The 15,619-nt window shown below is 40.1% G+C and overlaps 1 protein-coding gene across 1 annotated transcript in view; it reads right to left on the bottom strand.

Moving 5' to 3' along the window:
* Window positions 1-15,619, bottom strand: part of mmd (mind-meld) — a 1,436,357-nt gene that overhangs the window by 167,054 nt on the left and 1,253,684 nt on the right. Inside the window, exons 15-17 of the mRNA XM_065226841.1 lie at window positions 12,967-13,086; window positions 12,691-12,862; window positions 12,140-12,296 (exon numbers count right to left, since the gene is read on the bottom strand). Coding sequence (XP_065082913.1) covers window positions 12,140-12,296; window positions 12,691-12,862; window positions 12,967-13,086 — 449 coding nt within the window. The remainder of the gene's footprint in view (window positions 1-12,139; window positions 12,297-12,690; window positions 12,863-12,966; window positions 13,087-15,619) is intronic.

The raw sequence follows: 15,619 nt of genomic DNA, 5'->3' as shown, positions 1-15,619 counted from the left end.
CATTCACGCTCACACGCACACATTGATGGTTGCAATAAAAATAAACGCTCGCCGAGGTGCGAACAAACAAAACTAATAGTAAAGGGACAGAGCACTTTTGCGGTTATGTTGTGATTTAGTGCTCTGTCTATTGTTCTTTTCCCGCGCAGGATGCGGGGCGGTTACGGTGGAAAGGGAGCAAATATTGAAAAGAAATTTGCAGCGATAATTTATTCGCAATGGTTCTCCAGAGGAACTACCACACAATGCCAAGTAAGCAAACAATGTTCATCGACTGTCACGACCGCGAGCATTCCCTCACGCACTCATATGAACGAAACAACTTTGCGGAAACTACAGCGATGAAGCGGGGTGATGTGTGTTGATGGTTGTCATGGATTTGATTTGATTGGGTGATATTTGTGTTATTTTTTTTGCGATTTTGATTTCGAAATAGCATAGATACGGGATAACAGCTGTTTGTGTTGAGAGAGTATATCAGGATCCAGGGGAAACGAGTGCGTGTGTGTGTGAAAGGCAGAACAACAGGTAGGTTACACAATCAATCGGTTAGAAACGGAACGCAAAGTGAAATAAGAGTGAAATGAAACGAAAAATACAATAGAAAAAAAAAACGAAAGTTAAACAATGGAGTTTATAGCAGAGTATAGTACTGATATGGCACAATCGACACTGATAGTCATATAAGATAAGGTATTTCTTTTATGAATTGGCATTATTTTGCGGTTGACGTATGTGGGAAGCACAATAGTATGGGAAAGTTTGGTAGGATGATTTTTTTTTTGGATTTGTTTTACATTACTGCTTGTTACACGGGAGAATAAGAGAAACAAACACACACACACACAGAGAAAGTGACGGCAAGAACGTGACTTTAAACACAGCGAGAATATGTTTGATAAGTGAAATTATAATGGAACCAATTTTTCACGATTAATGAAATACACAATGATTCAACCGAAAAGCATGTGGTAGTATTCGTTTTCCATTGGTCGTTGGTTAATGTATGTTTCGATACAAAAAATAAAATATACAACAGGAAGAAGACAGCAAGGCAGTGAGAGTGAATGAGTAGAATAGAGATATCACCAACACATAGTCACTTTGAGTAGTTTTTGTTTACAAGTACGTACAATATGGACACATTTTGATTTAGAGAGGGTCTCGACAGTAAGCTTAAACTGAAAATTAACGACTGGACAGGAGAATGAGTTTTGTCCTAGATTGGTTGACGTTTTTTTTTCTTTTAATAGTGCTCTATGTTACAGATATCAGGTACTAGGTGACATTCTGCAATGAATATCACTCTGGCTGCGGATCGCGTGATTTATAAAACCTAGCCTTGAAGTTGGTAGTCTGTGTGTAGTCCGAGTCAGTGGGTTGGGATTGTCCAAGTAATAAGTTTCAAAATGAAGCATGGTAAAAAGTGTATGATTTTGTTGCACGAGTTAATCAAAGTCGTAGATATCTTATGGTAAACAGCTAGAACTAATTCGATTTCGTAGCTGCCGGGATGGTTGTAAAAATTAGGAAGGTATAAAATAGATTGCAATCAATGTCCTTGTCCAATCAATTGTTAGGGGTGATTCGAATATTACGTCCTTGAGTTTGACGATTATATTTTAAATCCTTGAATTATAATTTTAAATAGTTTACAAAATTTAACTTCCCGGAAGATTCTTCCACAACCACAACGGAAATTTCTCTCAGAAGGTTTTGCCGAATTCAAGCTCGGAATTTTCCTCTGATCTCTTCCGAAAGATTTTTTGGACTTCTTCTGGCGTTTCTTTCTAGCAGTCCTGATTTCCGTAGAAATTTTCTTCTGACTTATAGAATCGTAAGTTTATTTTTCTGGACCTCTCTCGGAGTCCTCGGAAGATCTTTTCAACAGCCACCAGAAGTCGTTCTGGCGTCTCCCAGAAGTGATATTCAACTTTATTCTGGCTTCCTTCGAGAAGATTCTTCCGACTTCTCCTAGAACTTTCTGCAGACCCTTCGAACAATTGTCCAAAAGTTTCCTCCAAACTCCCCCAGGAATTTTCTTCCGTCTTCTCCAGTAAGATGTTTCCAACATGCACTCCAGTTTGAGACTTTCGAGGTATTAAAGTTATCTTTTAACTCCTTCTGCAAGTTTCTCCAGACTTCCCCGGAGATTATTTTAACTTCTATAAGGCCCTTTTGGTTTCCCCTAGAAATATCTTCCGACCTCTACAGAAGTTCTTCCGATCTCTCCTGGTACTTTTTACAGGCTTCACACGGATGATTCTTGTGACATCTCCTGGGACATTCTTCTGAATTTCCCTAGAAGTCTTGCTGGCTGCACCTGCAATTGTCATTTTCATGAAGTTTCTCCAGACCTCCATCGGGAGTTTATTTATCTGACATCCCTCGTAGCTTCTTTCGGCTTAAACGATTGGAGCAATTTCGTTTCTCTGAAATTACCTTCTGTCTTTACCGGAAGTTTCTTTCGACATTCATCAAATGATTTCGGTTCAAATTCACTTAAAATCCTTCAATAAATCCGGAAATTCCATAATCTAGTCAGAAGGTTTGTGAGATTATCGGAAGCTCTGTAAACTTATTGGAAATTCCGTGAGCTTGTTCGGAAGTCATTCTCAAATCTCATTCATTGAGTCTCCCTGAGAGAATAAACTCGCGTGTGAATCTGACAAGCTTGAGATCATCATGCATTTTCACGCACTCACACTCACAACGCAAATAAAATCATTTCAGCTTGACTCGTAAAAACCGCTCAAACATCAATTGGTAGCAAGCTTAGGCATGATGTATTAGTTTTTCATCCACTGATGCAAAATAACAGTAAGAACAATTAGTAAAGCAATTTATGTTTGAAGCTGAACGGTGATTTTTGCGCTGTTGAATGTTTTAAGGCAAATGAACTCACGCATGAAATTTTAGTTTTTCCGAACATTGCTTGTCGGTAGCTCTATGAACTTGTCAGAAGTTCCGAGAATTGTCGGAAGTTCCGAAAACTTGTCAGTAGTTCCGTGAACTAATCGGAAGTTTTTTTTCCGAACATTGCTTGTCGGTATCTCTCTGAACTTGTCAGAAGTTCCGAGAATTGTCGGAAGTTCCAAAAACTAATCGGAAGTTCCGTGAACTAATAGGAAGCTGAAAAGTTCACGTAGCTCACGAAGATCCGTGAAATTGTCAGAAATTTTAAGTGCTATTCGTAAGTTTCGTGAACTTGTTGGAAATTCCTTAAGCTCCTCGGAAGCTCCGTGAACTTGTTGAAAGTTCAGTGAACTAGTTGGAAGATTCGTGAAATAGCCGGAAGCTCCGTTAACTTTACAGTAGTTGCCACAAACTTGTCGGAAGTTTAGAGAGCTTGTCAGAAGTACCGTGAACTAGTCGGAAGTTCCATGTATTCATCGATAGTCCCATGAATTGCTTTCAGAAGCTCCGTACATGTGTCGGAAGTTTCATGAGCTAGTCGGACGCTTCATGAATTTGTCGGACGTTTCCTGAGCTAGTCGAAAGCTCCGTGAACTTGTCAGAAGATCCGTGAAATTGTCAAGCATACCATGTGCTATTCGGAAGCTTCGTGAGCTTGTTGGAAACTCCACGACATTGTCGGAAGTTCCGTGTACTTGTTTTAAGTTTTGTGAACTAGTTGGAAGTTCCATGTATTCATCGATAGAGCCATGAATTAGTTGTAAGTTCCTTGAACTTCTCCGTAGTTTCGTAAGCATTTAGGAAGATTTTTGAACTTTGCGGAAACTCCGTAAACTTTTCAGAAGTTCCGTGCATATGCTGGAAGTTTCATGAACTTGTCGGATGCTTCATGAATTTGTCGGACGTTTCATGAGCTAGTTGGAAGCTCCGTGAACTTGTCAGAAGATCCGTGAAATTGTCAGGCATTCCATGTGCTATTCGGAAGCTTCGCGAACTTGTTGGAAATTCCGCGAGATTGTCGGAAGTTCCGTGAACTTGTTTTAAGTTCTGTGAACTAGTTGGAAGTTCCATGAAATATCCGGAACCTCCGTGAAGTTGCCAGTTTAAAGAGCTTGTCAGAAGTACCGTGAAGTAGTCGGAAGTTCAACTTTATTTCCATGATTTATTTTCCGTCGGTCTTGTGTTCCGTACTGAGTACCAATGCTACCGACGCCAGGGAGGCAGCTCCTACACTTGAACACTTCCTATCAACCCATCAACTCATAGACCGGGGACCAACGGCTGTACTTCCCTTCCGAAGGAAGGCGTGATCAGAGATTTTATGCCTCAGAAAAGCCCGGCGGTGCCGACTGGGAATGAACCCAGGCCTTTTGGGGTGGGAGGCAATCACGCTTACCACTACACTACCGGTGCCGCTGTAGTCCATGTATTTGTCGATAGTTCCATGAACTTATCGGAAGATTTGTGACCTTGTCGAATATTCCATGAATTAGTTGTAAGTTCGTTGAACTTGTCCATAGTTTCGTGTGAATATTTGAAGATTTCTGAACTCTACGGAAGCTCCGTAACCTTTTCAGGAGTTCGATACATATGTTGGAAGTTCCGTGAACTTGTCGAATGCATCATGAATTTTTCGGAAGTTCCATGAGCTATCCGGAAGTTCCAAGAACTTGTCAGAAGTTCCGTTAACTAGTCGGAAATTTCGTATACTTTTCGGAAGCACCGTGTACTTGCCAGAGCTATTCGGCAGTTTCGTGAACTTGTTGAAAACTCTGTGAACATATCGGAAGATTTGTTACCTCGTCGGAAGTCCCGTGAACTAGTGAGAAGTTCCGTGAACTTATTTGAAGCTTTGAGAACTCATCAGAAAATCTGTGAACTTGTCGAATGTTCCATGAATTAGCTGTAAGCTCCTTGAACTTGTCCGTAGTTCAGTGAGCATTTCGGAAGATTTGTAAACTTTTCGGAAGCTCTGAAAAGTTTTCAGAAATGCCGTGTATATGTTAGAAGAACTTATCCGAAGTTCCATAAACTTGTCGGAAGTTCCATGAACTTGATCCATGAACTTGTAACAAATTTCATGAGCTCTGTGAACTCGTAAGTAGTTCCATGAACATGCCTGAAGAGTTCTGAACTTGACAGAAGCTTCGTGAATCTTTTGTAAGTTCCATAAACTTGACGGATGCTCCATGAACTTTGACGGAAGCTCCGTGAAATTAGCTGTTCCAAAAAGTGTCAGAAGATCCGTGAAATTGTCGAAAGTTCCGTAGGATTGTTGGAAGTTCCAAGAACTGGTCGGAAGTTCTGTGAACTACAGCCAGGAATCCCTATTACCTGATTTTTCTTTTGCCCTTATTCCTTTTTCCGGATTCCCAGATGCTTGGGCAGCGGCAGCAAGAATGCTCTCCGCATATGGTATTCTGACGAGCAAACAAAAGGCATCCAGGAATTTGGGAAAATGAATACGAGCATTCAAAACCATCCAGGAATAAGGATAATAATAATTACAGTCGGAAGTTTCGTGAACTTGTCGGTAGTTTCATGAACTTGAACCATGAGCTTGACGGAAGCTTAGAGAACTTGTCAGAAGTACCGTGAAGTAGCCGGAAGTTCAATTTTTTCCATGATTTGTTTTCCTTCGGTCTTGATTTCCGTACTGAGTACCAATGCTACCGACGCCAGGAAGGCAGCTCTTACACTTTGACGCTACCTATCGGCCCATCAACTTATTGACCGAGAACCAACGGCTTTACTTCACTTCCGAAGGAAGGAAAGCGTGATCAGAGATTTTATGCTTCAGAAAAGCCAGGCGGTGCCGACTGCGACTAAACTTAGGAATTTTGGGGTGAGAGGCAATTACACTAACCACTACAACATCGGCGCCGCTGTAGTCGGAAGTTCCATGTATTCGTCGATAGTTCCATGAACTTATCGGAAGATTTGTGACCTTGTCGAATATTCCATGCATTAGATGTAAGTTCATTGAACTTGTCCGTAGTTTCATGTGAATTTACGTAACCCTTTCAGGAGTTCCATATATGTGTTGGAAGTTCCATGAATTTGTCGGATGCATCATGAATTTTTCGGAAGTTCCATAAGCTATTCGGCAGTTTCGTGAACTTGTTGGAAGCTTTGTGAACATGTCGGAAGATGAGTGACCTTGTCGAAAGTCCCATGAGAAGTTCCGTGAACTTGTTGGAAGCTTTGAGAACTCATCATAAAAATTGTGAACTTGTCGAATGTTCCATGAATTAGCTGTAAGTTCCTTGAGCTTGTCCGTAGTTCAGTGAGCATTTCGGAAGATTTGTGAGCTTTTCGGAAGCTCTATAAAGTTTTCAGAACTGCCATGTATGTGTTGGAACAACTTATCAGAAGCTCCGTAAACTTGTCAGAACTTGAGGGATGCTCCGATGGAACTCGTAAAATATTCCATGAGCTAGTCTGATGCTCTGTGAACTCGTAAGTAGTTCCATGAACATGCCTGAAGATTTGTAACCTTGTCGGACGTTCCGTGAACTAATCAGGCGCTCCGTGATTTTTTCGTAACTTATCGTATCTTGATGGATGCTCCATGAACTTGACGGAAGTTCCGTGATCTTGTTAGAAGTTCCGTGAACTTGTTAGCTGTTCCAAGAATTTGTCAGAATTTTCGGGAGATCCGTGAAATTGTCGAAAGGTCCGTGAGATTGTTGGAAGTTCCGAGAACATGCCGGAAGTTCTATGAACTACAGTCTTGGTTTTGTGCCCTTATTCCTTTATCCGGATTCCCAGATAATTGGGCAGCGGCAGTAAGAATGCTCACCGCATATGGTATTCTTACGAGCAAACAAAAGGCATCCAGGAATTTGGGAAAAGGAATGCGAGCATAGAAAACCATTCAGGAGTAAAGATAATAATAACTGCAGTCGGAAGTTTCGTGAACTTGTCGGAAGATTAGAGAACTTATCAGAAGCTTAGTAACTGTGCGTGGGTGATAACCCGATTTAGTCAGCCCTCTTTTTGAAAATATTTTTTAATGTTCTCAATGTTCTACGAAGCCCATGCGTTTTTTCAACGGTGTTGTTTCACCAAAGTATACCCTAAATATCCATCTTAAAGATTAATGAGATTGATTTAGAATAACGGTTATGTGATATTTTTGAAAGATAGGCTGACAAAATCGGGTCATTACTGTAGTTGGAAGTTCTGTGAACAGTCGGAAGTTGCGAGAACTTGTCAGAACTAGTCGGAACTTTCGTGAACTTTTCGGAAGTTACACGAACTTGTGTTAAGTTCCACAAACTTGTCGGAAGTTCCATACAAATTTCAAAAGTTCCGTGAGCATATCGGAAGTTCCGTGAACATGTTGGAAGTTCTGTGAAGAATTTACGGAACTTCCATCGAAATTCTGAGTAAACTTCAAGGAAGTTCCGAGTGAAATTCAGAGAAGGACCAAATTAATTTTAGAGAAAATCCTATCATAATTTGCAAAAGCTTAGAGTTTCAAACGGACTCCAGAGAAGTTCAGAGGGAATGTTCAGAGAAATTCCAATGAAAATTCGTGCATTTTTAGAACCCGGGGATTCTTGAAAAACTGTTTTCTATGTTGAATTTTGTGGTCCAGAATGAACATTGATGACCGTACATTTGAAAGTTATCCAGTAAAGGGTTAGCAATACATTATCAGTGTGCAAACTCCGATGAATCAATACTTCCACGGTTCCGGCCACGTCCTTACGGTCATCAAGAGGATTCACTTTGGAAACCGATACCATATCAACTCAGTATTGTTAAGGGTCCTGGTATTGAAGGCACGATTTTGGCCACCCAGCCCCGTCAGCATTTGGCCACCCAGCCCCGTACCCCACAGTTATCCATGAAACCAACAATCATTTAAGCCCGGTAACCAGCAATGGAAACTAAATTTATTCAAATTACCTTTCAGATAAGTTATGAGGAATTGCCAGAGAAGCTCCAAGGGTACATCAAGGAATTAATAAGAGTTGACATTCTCTTTAGTGACGTTTGAATGAAACGTTAGGGAAATTCCAAAAGAATCTCAAGGAAGTTCTGAGGAAACTTCATGGAAGTCAATGAAAATCCCCCAGAACTTCCTTAAAGTTCCCTTGGCACTTTCCTAAAGCTTACTCTGCACTTCCATGCAGTTCGTTTCGGAAATGCTCTGAGGTTCATTGGGAACTTCTCCAAAGTTCTCTCTGGATTTTATTGAAGTTTGCTCTGAACTTCTCTGAGGTTTCCTCAGAAAAATCCTGATGCATCATGCCCAGTGAATTCTGATCAGGAATTTCCGGTTATTTTCCGTTTTTTTTCACGAAATTTTAGAAATTTTCCCAGTTGTTGAGTAAACATTTAAATTTAGCATAACACCGAAAGCCGAAGAGATTACTAGGATATCTGGGTCATTATGAAAAAAGGGATTTTTTTATAGTCGAATTTGGTTCTACGTTTGAGTTCTTCAAAAATTGCATATGTTTTAACTACCTTTAAAATTTACTCAAAACACTTTGCTTTGGATTTTTTTTTTTCACAGAGATGCTCTTGGAATTCCCTTTATATTATTTTTATTTTGTTTAAAGAGACTTTACCCTTCAAGGGCATTCGTCTCTGCCTTAAAATTATTCTCAGAATTCCTTTGGAATTGTACCCTCAAAATTCGATTCCCTTGGTATTTTCCACGTATCTCGGGATCCTCTTCACAATTGATTTGGAATTTTCCTCAGAGCTTCTTAAAAATTCTACTCTGACTCACACAAGTGTTAAAGTCTTAAAATCTCTAAGTAGGGGAAATGTATGTTATTACGGCCTAAGTGTCCCTAATTTGGGCCCATACATAAATTCAGCAATCGACTAAATTTTCAATATCAACCAAAAATATCCATTAGTAAATAGTAGATTTTTAGCGATGGGCCCAATCTTAGATCCATAGGCCAACATTAGAGCCATTTCCCCTGTTCTTTCGAAAACTCCTTTTACTTTTACTTTACTTTACTCTGAAATACCTTGGTGTTATTTATGACATTCGTTCAAAAATCTTCTTGAAATTCATTTAAAAGAAATCTAGTCCATTGCATTGCAATAATCATACAAAATTTCAAATAGGACAAATGGATGTAATGTCGGCCTAAATGCCCCTGATTTGGGCCCATACAAAAAATCAGCAATCGACTAAATTTCCAACAGCAACCAAGAATATCCATTAGTGCCGTCCCAATAACGCGTTCATCTAGATAAAATTGATAAATAGCAGATTTTTAGTGATGGGCCCAATCTTAAATCCAAAGGCCAACATTAGAGCCATTTCCCCTATCCAAAATCTTATTTAAAAAAATGTGGTTATCAATTTTTTCTCGGGTTGTTCCCGGTGACTTCAAATTACCGATTTTTCAGGTTTTCCCGATTTCCCAGTTCATTGGTTGATGCTTACCGGAAAATCGCTGCAATTTCATCGGAACATCCCTCAAACCTTAATTGAACTTCCCATAGAATTGTTCTGATGTTCGGTTCTGTGTTCCATACCCTTTAACTTGTTTGAAGCCTCTTTAAAAAAATTCATATACTCCCTTGGAACTGCCCTAAAGGTCCCTTGAACCTCCTCTGAAGCTGGTTCCCACAAAATTTCTTAAAACTCCCTTCTGATCTTCTCAAAAGTTCCTTCGGAACTTTTCAGGAACTTCCTCAGGTTTTTCCAATGTTTACCCGAATAATTCTCGAACAACACTTGAAAGGTCTAATGTGACTCTAAATGTCGATCGTTCTCAAATCACCACTCGCTCACGTCTTTTTCTCATACCCAGGATTGATCCTCGGTATGCGGGCAGTGTTGCCAGTCTTCATCACACCTTCGAATCAACACTTTCATCAACTTAAAACAAACGTCTGGTCACGGGATGTCAACGTCAATGTGTGTCATTTATATCCCTATCCTGACTCTGTTTTCCTACTGATTAGTGGACTGTTGAACCATTCGATCGGCGATTGCACAACAATGATAATAATAATAATACACACAGACAAACCGACGTGATTAACTGGTTGGATTTTCCATGTCAACAATTTAGGGGCAACGCGATTTTCGTTCTAAAACCTTTTGACTAGTTTTACTTTGTTAATACGATCAACCTGTAGTTTTGAACCATACATTTTAAAGTTATAGGACTTTGGAAGATCATTTTAGTTTTTCCTGTGTCTATTTGATTGTTTTTCTTTGCTTTCTTTCTCCATTGCCATCGGATAAACCCTTTAAGGTGAACCAAAATTCAGCTCAACTTGCTTGTTAAATCACACCGGTTTGTCTGAGTCTAATCCGACAACCAAAAGGTAAACAAAAACCAATAACACACGGACACAGTTGTTTTTGTTTTGAGTAACTTATCGACATCGAACAATTTTGTTATGTTGTTAGTTATCCGTACCTGTAACAGACAGCCATTAGTGCGAAACAAAGGAAGACACATTTGACGATTACCACTAACATGATTACCATAGCTAATGTGCTGACTTTACCTTGGTCGTGGTCTTTTGTGGGTTTATTTTTTTTTGGTTTTACAAAATTTTTGAAGCGAGAATTGTTTTTTTGGGTTTTCAATTGTTCGTCGCGTCGTTGGCGTCGTGTTGTATGTGTTGGTTTCGGCGATGTAGATTTTTATTTGTTTATTTTGATTGGTGGATTGGTATTGGTATCACACGATTTCAATTCAAATGGGCACGCGCGCATTGGATGGAGATTGAAAGGAATGAAAGTTATGATAAAGATCGAATCAAATAGAAACAATAGAACGGCGAGAATGTGTGTGTGAGTGGATGTGTGTCGTCAATGGTGTGAGAGAGCGCGCGCACGCACACACACACAGAGAGGAGAGCTTGATTACAAGTTTGAATTTAGTTCAACGGTTTGATTACGTCGAGGTTAGCTTAGGTTAGGTTTGACACAAACAATTTTGAGGGCCATGTTTAGTGTTTTTGTTTAGCTTGTATTGAAATCTAGATGAATATTTCAAAAGGTCCTATCTGATTTCTCTTCATAGACTTTATTTTTCAAAAGAGGAAGTCGATGAAGAGAATAAATCAATAGCAGATAGGACCTTTAGCAATGTTCATTTATAAATATAAATGCATGAATGAAGAAAATCAAACATAGCAATGTGAAAAATAAAATACAAAAAAGACAACTGAAAGCTTGAAATGATCAAAACAAAAGTGGAACAGTATAGAAGGTAGGGGGTTGCATCTTGAAAGTGATGAGGATGTTGTTTTTTAAGAGTAAATAAGCTTTCAAAGAATATGGTTGCTTAGTTACGAACTACTACCAATCTGGGTTTGATCGGAAATTGTTTTGTTAGCCTACTACGGGGGGATTGGCGGAAGAGCGATGGAGCAAGAAGGCAGTGTTGCCAGATTTATAGTTGAGAGTGAAGGGTTGAATTGTGACTGTGACTGTTATGGCGGGGATTAGCTGTTTGTTTATCTAAAATGAGCTCAAGGGGTTATGCTGGAATCAATTTACTGCTACAAACTACGGATCGGTCAGAGTAGAGAGGCAACAATTTGGGAACGGGAAACGATTACCATTGTCATAATTTGTTTTCGGTTAAACTGCTTTACTGCGGACAAGCGGAACAATTGGGCAGCCCTCTTCAAAGCGTTGCTTTGCTGTTGATTTTGTTATTGCAAAACGAGCGAGGGAAAATCCGATTAGATTTCCCTTTGTCCGAACCGGCTTAGGTGAACCGGGTTCATTAAAAGAATTACTCGATACGGACAGGTGAAAATAAAAGTAAGCAAGACAGAAAATGATAAGGTTATGGTTGAAAGGGTGGACTGTTTTATGTTCAAAAGTTCTCGAGTAATAAAAAAAATGAAGTGAAAGATAGAGCACTTGGAGTTTACTTTTCCTCCACCATGGAGAGAATTTAGCCCAAGGTTATGTATTTCGTCGTTTGTACAGATTACGTGAAAAAAAATGGAGTTAAGCTTTGAAGTTTTGTGGAAAATGAAGACAGATAAAATAACGGAAACCTGCTAATGCAATTTGCTGGACCAAGTGAAAATGATAACAAAAGGCACTGAGCATGAGAGTATGAGTGTAAAAATAGATTTGAAACTGGACAGACCGCGCTAGATAAAGGTGGGATGTGTAGTTTTCTTTGTGTTGGTGGCGTATGGGGTGGGGTGTTGGTGGTGGAACAAGCAGGGCGGAAGAAATCGGAACTCATGGCGCACTTACCGTAGCGAGTGGTTTTCTTTTCCATCTTTTCGTTGATTACCTCCGATGCGGGGGTTGTTACGGGTGACGCGAACGTCGTTGTGATATGAGCCTGTATCGAGCAGTCCGGTCCGGTCCAGCCGAACTTGCAAAAGCACTTGTTTGTGTTGGTGCAATCCTGTTGGGGAATGAGATTGAATTAGTAGGCCACTCGATGACAGATGTGCAGTATTTGACAGAACTGTCAGATGCCACTTGAAATCCTTTGGCCATCAGAAACTGAACGTCACTGCCGACAGCCGGTTATTTCTAGAACGATGTTTTCGAAGCTTCATTACATCATTACAGAAATCCGAGAACAAGTTGATTGATGAGTTCCATTGATGTTACGAGTTTACCAACGTTCAATTCCCCTTAGCCATCTCAACGCAGATAAATATCGAATAGTTTCGAAATCATCCATCAAGAGCTGAGATCAAAGGCCTCAGCCAACTATATCGCTATACACACATACCCACGCGCTTTTCAAAGCACAACTAATGATGCCAACAGGAAGCCATATAAATACTCACCCCATTTCCGGAGCACTCCATATTATGGTGATTGCTGGGACACTTGGTCTGGTCAATGTACGGGAATATACTGACGCAGCTCTGGTTGACGCAGATCAGATTATCGCCACACGGTGTCCCGTCGCGCACCAGACCGAATGGTGGCGTATCGATCGCCGTACCGGATATCGACCTGTAGAGTGTACGGAGAAATAGAAGTTATCATCGCCGCCATCATCATCATCATCGTTGGGTTCAGACGGGATCAAAATTGACTGGCCAATAACCGATACTCACTTGCACTCGTACTCGATTCCCTTAATTGAAACAATTGTCTTAGCGTATTGATTATCCTGGCATTCCTCCACCGGCTTCTTGTCACCGTCTTTGCAGTGTAGCGAACCGCACTGGATGTTTCTGTTGGGGGTGAAAAAGCAAGATGGAGAAAGGGTTTGATTTATAGAAAGTTTTTTTTTTTATAATTTGGTATTAATTTGGTATTCCATTCGCAAACCAAAGCGGACCCCAGTGGAGAATAGAAGAACTATGCAAATGATGATGATTTCAAAATGTTGCACGGGAGGTATACGAGTGCAATCTTAAAATGCTTTTATTTTGCAAATAGAGTAGTTTTTAAAAATCAGGTTGCTGCTACGGTGGTAGAAAAGCTAGCCCTCAAGTCCATTTGCAAAATTAAAGAATTTTATGATTGCACTCGTATACCTCACCGTGCAAAATTTTGAAATCATCATTACTTAGTTCTTTCATTCACCGCGGGGGCCAACTTTGATTTGCCAATAGAAAGTTGAAAATTAAGAATCAAGAAAATCCAAAGCTATTGGCAAATCAAAGTTGGCTCCCGTGGAGAATAGAAGAACTATGAAAGTGACCACGTGGTTCTCCTGTCAACATATGTTCAAGTATGCCAATGCTTATGTGTGAATATTGTGAATTTAGGGTGCACTATCAGTGCTGATTGAAGGCTTTTAGCATTTACAGTCAGTGGTAACTAAAGGCCTATCATGAATAAAGGGTGTTACGTACAAAATTTGGTCGAATTAAACTAGACGCATTTATTTTAATCGAGCATTTAGAAAACGTGAACACCCCTCTTTAATAAAAACAACCAACCAACGAACCTTCATTTCGCAGGTATGTGCGTGCAGAATGATGCGTCTATTTTGATTTTGACATTCAGCTATCAAAATGGCGTCCAAGCAAGAGGAGCAACGCATCAAAATTTTGCACGTGCATCGCGAAAATCCGAACTACTCGCACGTCGAGTTAGCGAAATCGTTGAAAGTGACCAAATCAACTGTCAGCAACATAATAATAGTGTTCGGCGAACGTTTCTCGAAGCCTGGATCGGGGGGAAAGTGCATAAGCGATGACAAAAAAGCCAGTGGTTTCAAACGAACCCCAACCTCTCCGTCCGAGATGTCGCAAACCAGCTGGAAGTGTCATCTACAACCATGCATAGAGCTAAAAGACGACCCGGACTGTCGGCTTAAAAGAAGGCAGTGACTCCAAATTGCGACGATAAACAAAACAAGACAGACACTATCCCGGAGGCACGACGATGCTGACGAAGTTCAATTGCGTGGTAATGGTCGACGAAACCTACGTCAAGGCGCACTTCCAACAGCTTCTTGGGCAAGAGTTTTATACGGCAGCCGGAAGGGAAAAGGTGGCAGATATTTTCAAGCGTATGGAACTATTGAAGTTCGCTAAGAAATACCTGGTTTGACAGACACGACCGAAGATTTTACGTAGGATACTTGCTTGGTATCAATATTCGGCGTCTGTGTTAGGGAAACCACTTTCCCCCCTCACGGAAACGCCTCGTTTTCTGATCACAAAATTACGCATTTTCGTGCGCAAAACGCACGGAATTTTTGATTTATTCGATAGATAATAAAAGAAGTGAAAAATGATTGATAGAATTTCATGCTAACATTTTCCAATCGCGAGATATTCGCAATCAATCATGTAGCTCGAGATTTTTTTACTTGCTAGACGGTCCACAGTGGCCCACGAAGAGCAACTGAATCCGATCAGTAGCGGTGCGGCTTTTTCCTCCTTCTTTGGCGAATCGAGGGCTCTTGAAATTTTAAATAGTGATCTTTTGAAAATTAATAGTCATAATTTTAACAGGTTCATAGAAAAATTTCTTATCGATTGGTGTATTAAGAATTAAAATCTTAATAAGACCACGCATTCTTGTTTGTCCAAATTTCGATCGTTACACCCTTTGTAACCGTCGAATTGTGCGAGTGTGTAGATATTTATAAGAAAAAGCACCACATTAAAAAAAAACAAATTCATAAAATGTGTAAATCATGCACACCAATCTTGGGTCACCTTTTTTGCCAGTGTGCCGCAGATATGCCGATTTTTGCCGGTCATAGAGTAAGCTGCGGTTGTTTGTAAAATACCTATCCCGGCAACTCGGTTTTTCTGACGCCTTGAATGTTTTGGTTTGAAATTGCAAGGATAAATCGGATTGAGGATGACCCGCGGGAAGTGGCGGGTATATGAAATTTTGGTGTTTTGTGTTCATAGGATAATAAAAGTCTTGTGTTTTAGGGTTTTATAATGCACTCAAAGGCAGACTAGAAACTTAGTTTTTCGTGATGTGAAAAGCAACGGTCTATCAGCGTTCGGAAATAGTTGGAACCGGTTGGGTACGTTGTTGGAGACCGACTATAGAAGAGGATGATGAATATGACTTCTGTAGTTTGTTTTGTGTGAGTTGCAGCATTATTTGAATTAAGGGTACTAATAGGGTCTAATTAACTGCCTCTTTCTCTTGAGCCCAGTCTAGAAACTACATTTCGTATTTAGATCTATAAGTGAACCAAGAAGTAAACTGCTGGTCTGAGTTCCTCTTGTATATTCAATTAGAGGATTTTCCTGAATACACAGTAAACAGCACGTAATGTTGTGAACA

The sequence above is a fragment of the Ochlerotatus camptorhynchus genome, unplaced genomic scaffold (genome assembly GCF_037179485.1).
Source record: "Ochlerotatus camptorhynchus isolate MF236.1 unplaced genomic scaffold, CSIRO-AGI_Acam_v1.1 ptg000262l, whole genome shotgun sequence".
Taxonomy (NCBI): domain Eukaryota; kingdom Metazoa; phylum Arthropoda; class Insecta; order Diptera; family Culicidae; genus Ochlerotatus; species Ochlerotatus camptorhynchus.
The sequence above is the reverse complement of the archived record's forward strand: the minus strand, read 5'-3'. Positions and strand labels throughout refer to the sequence as shown.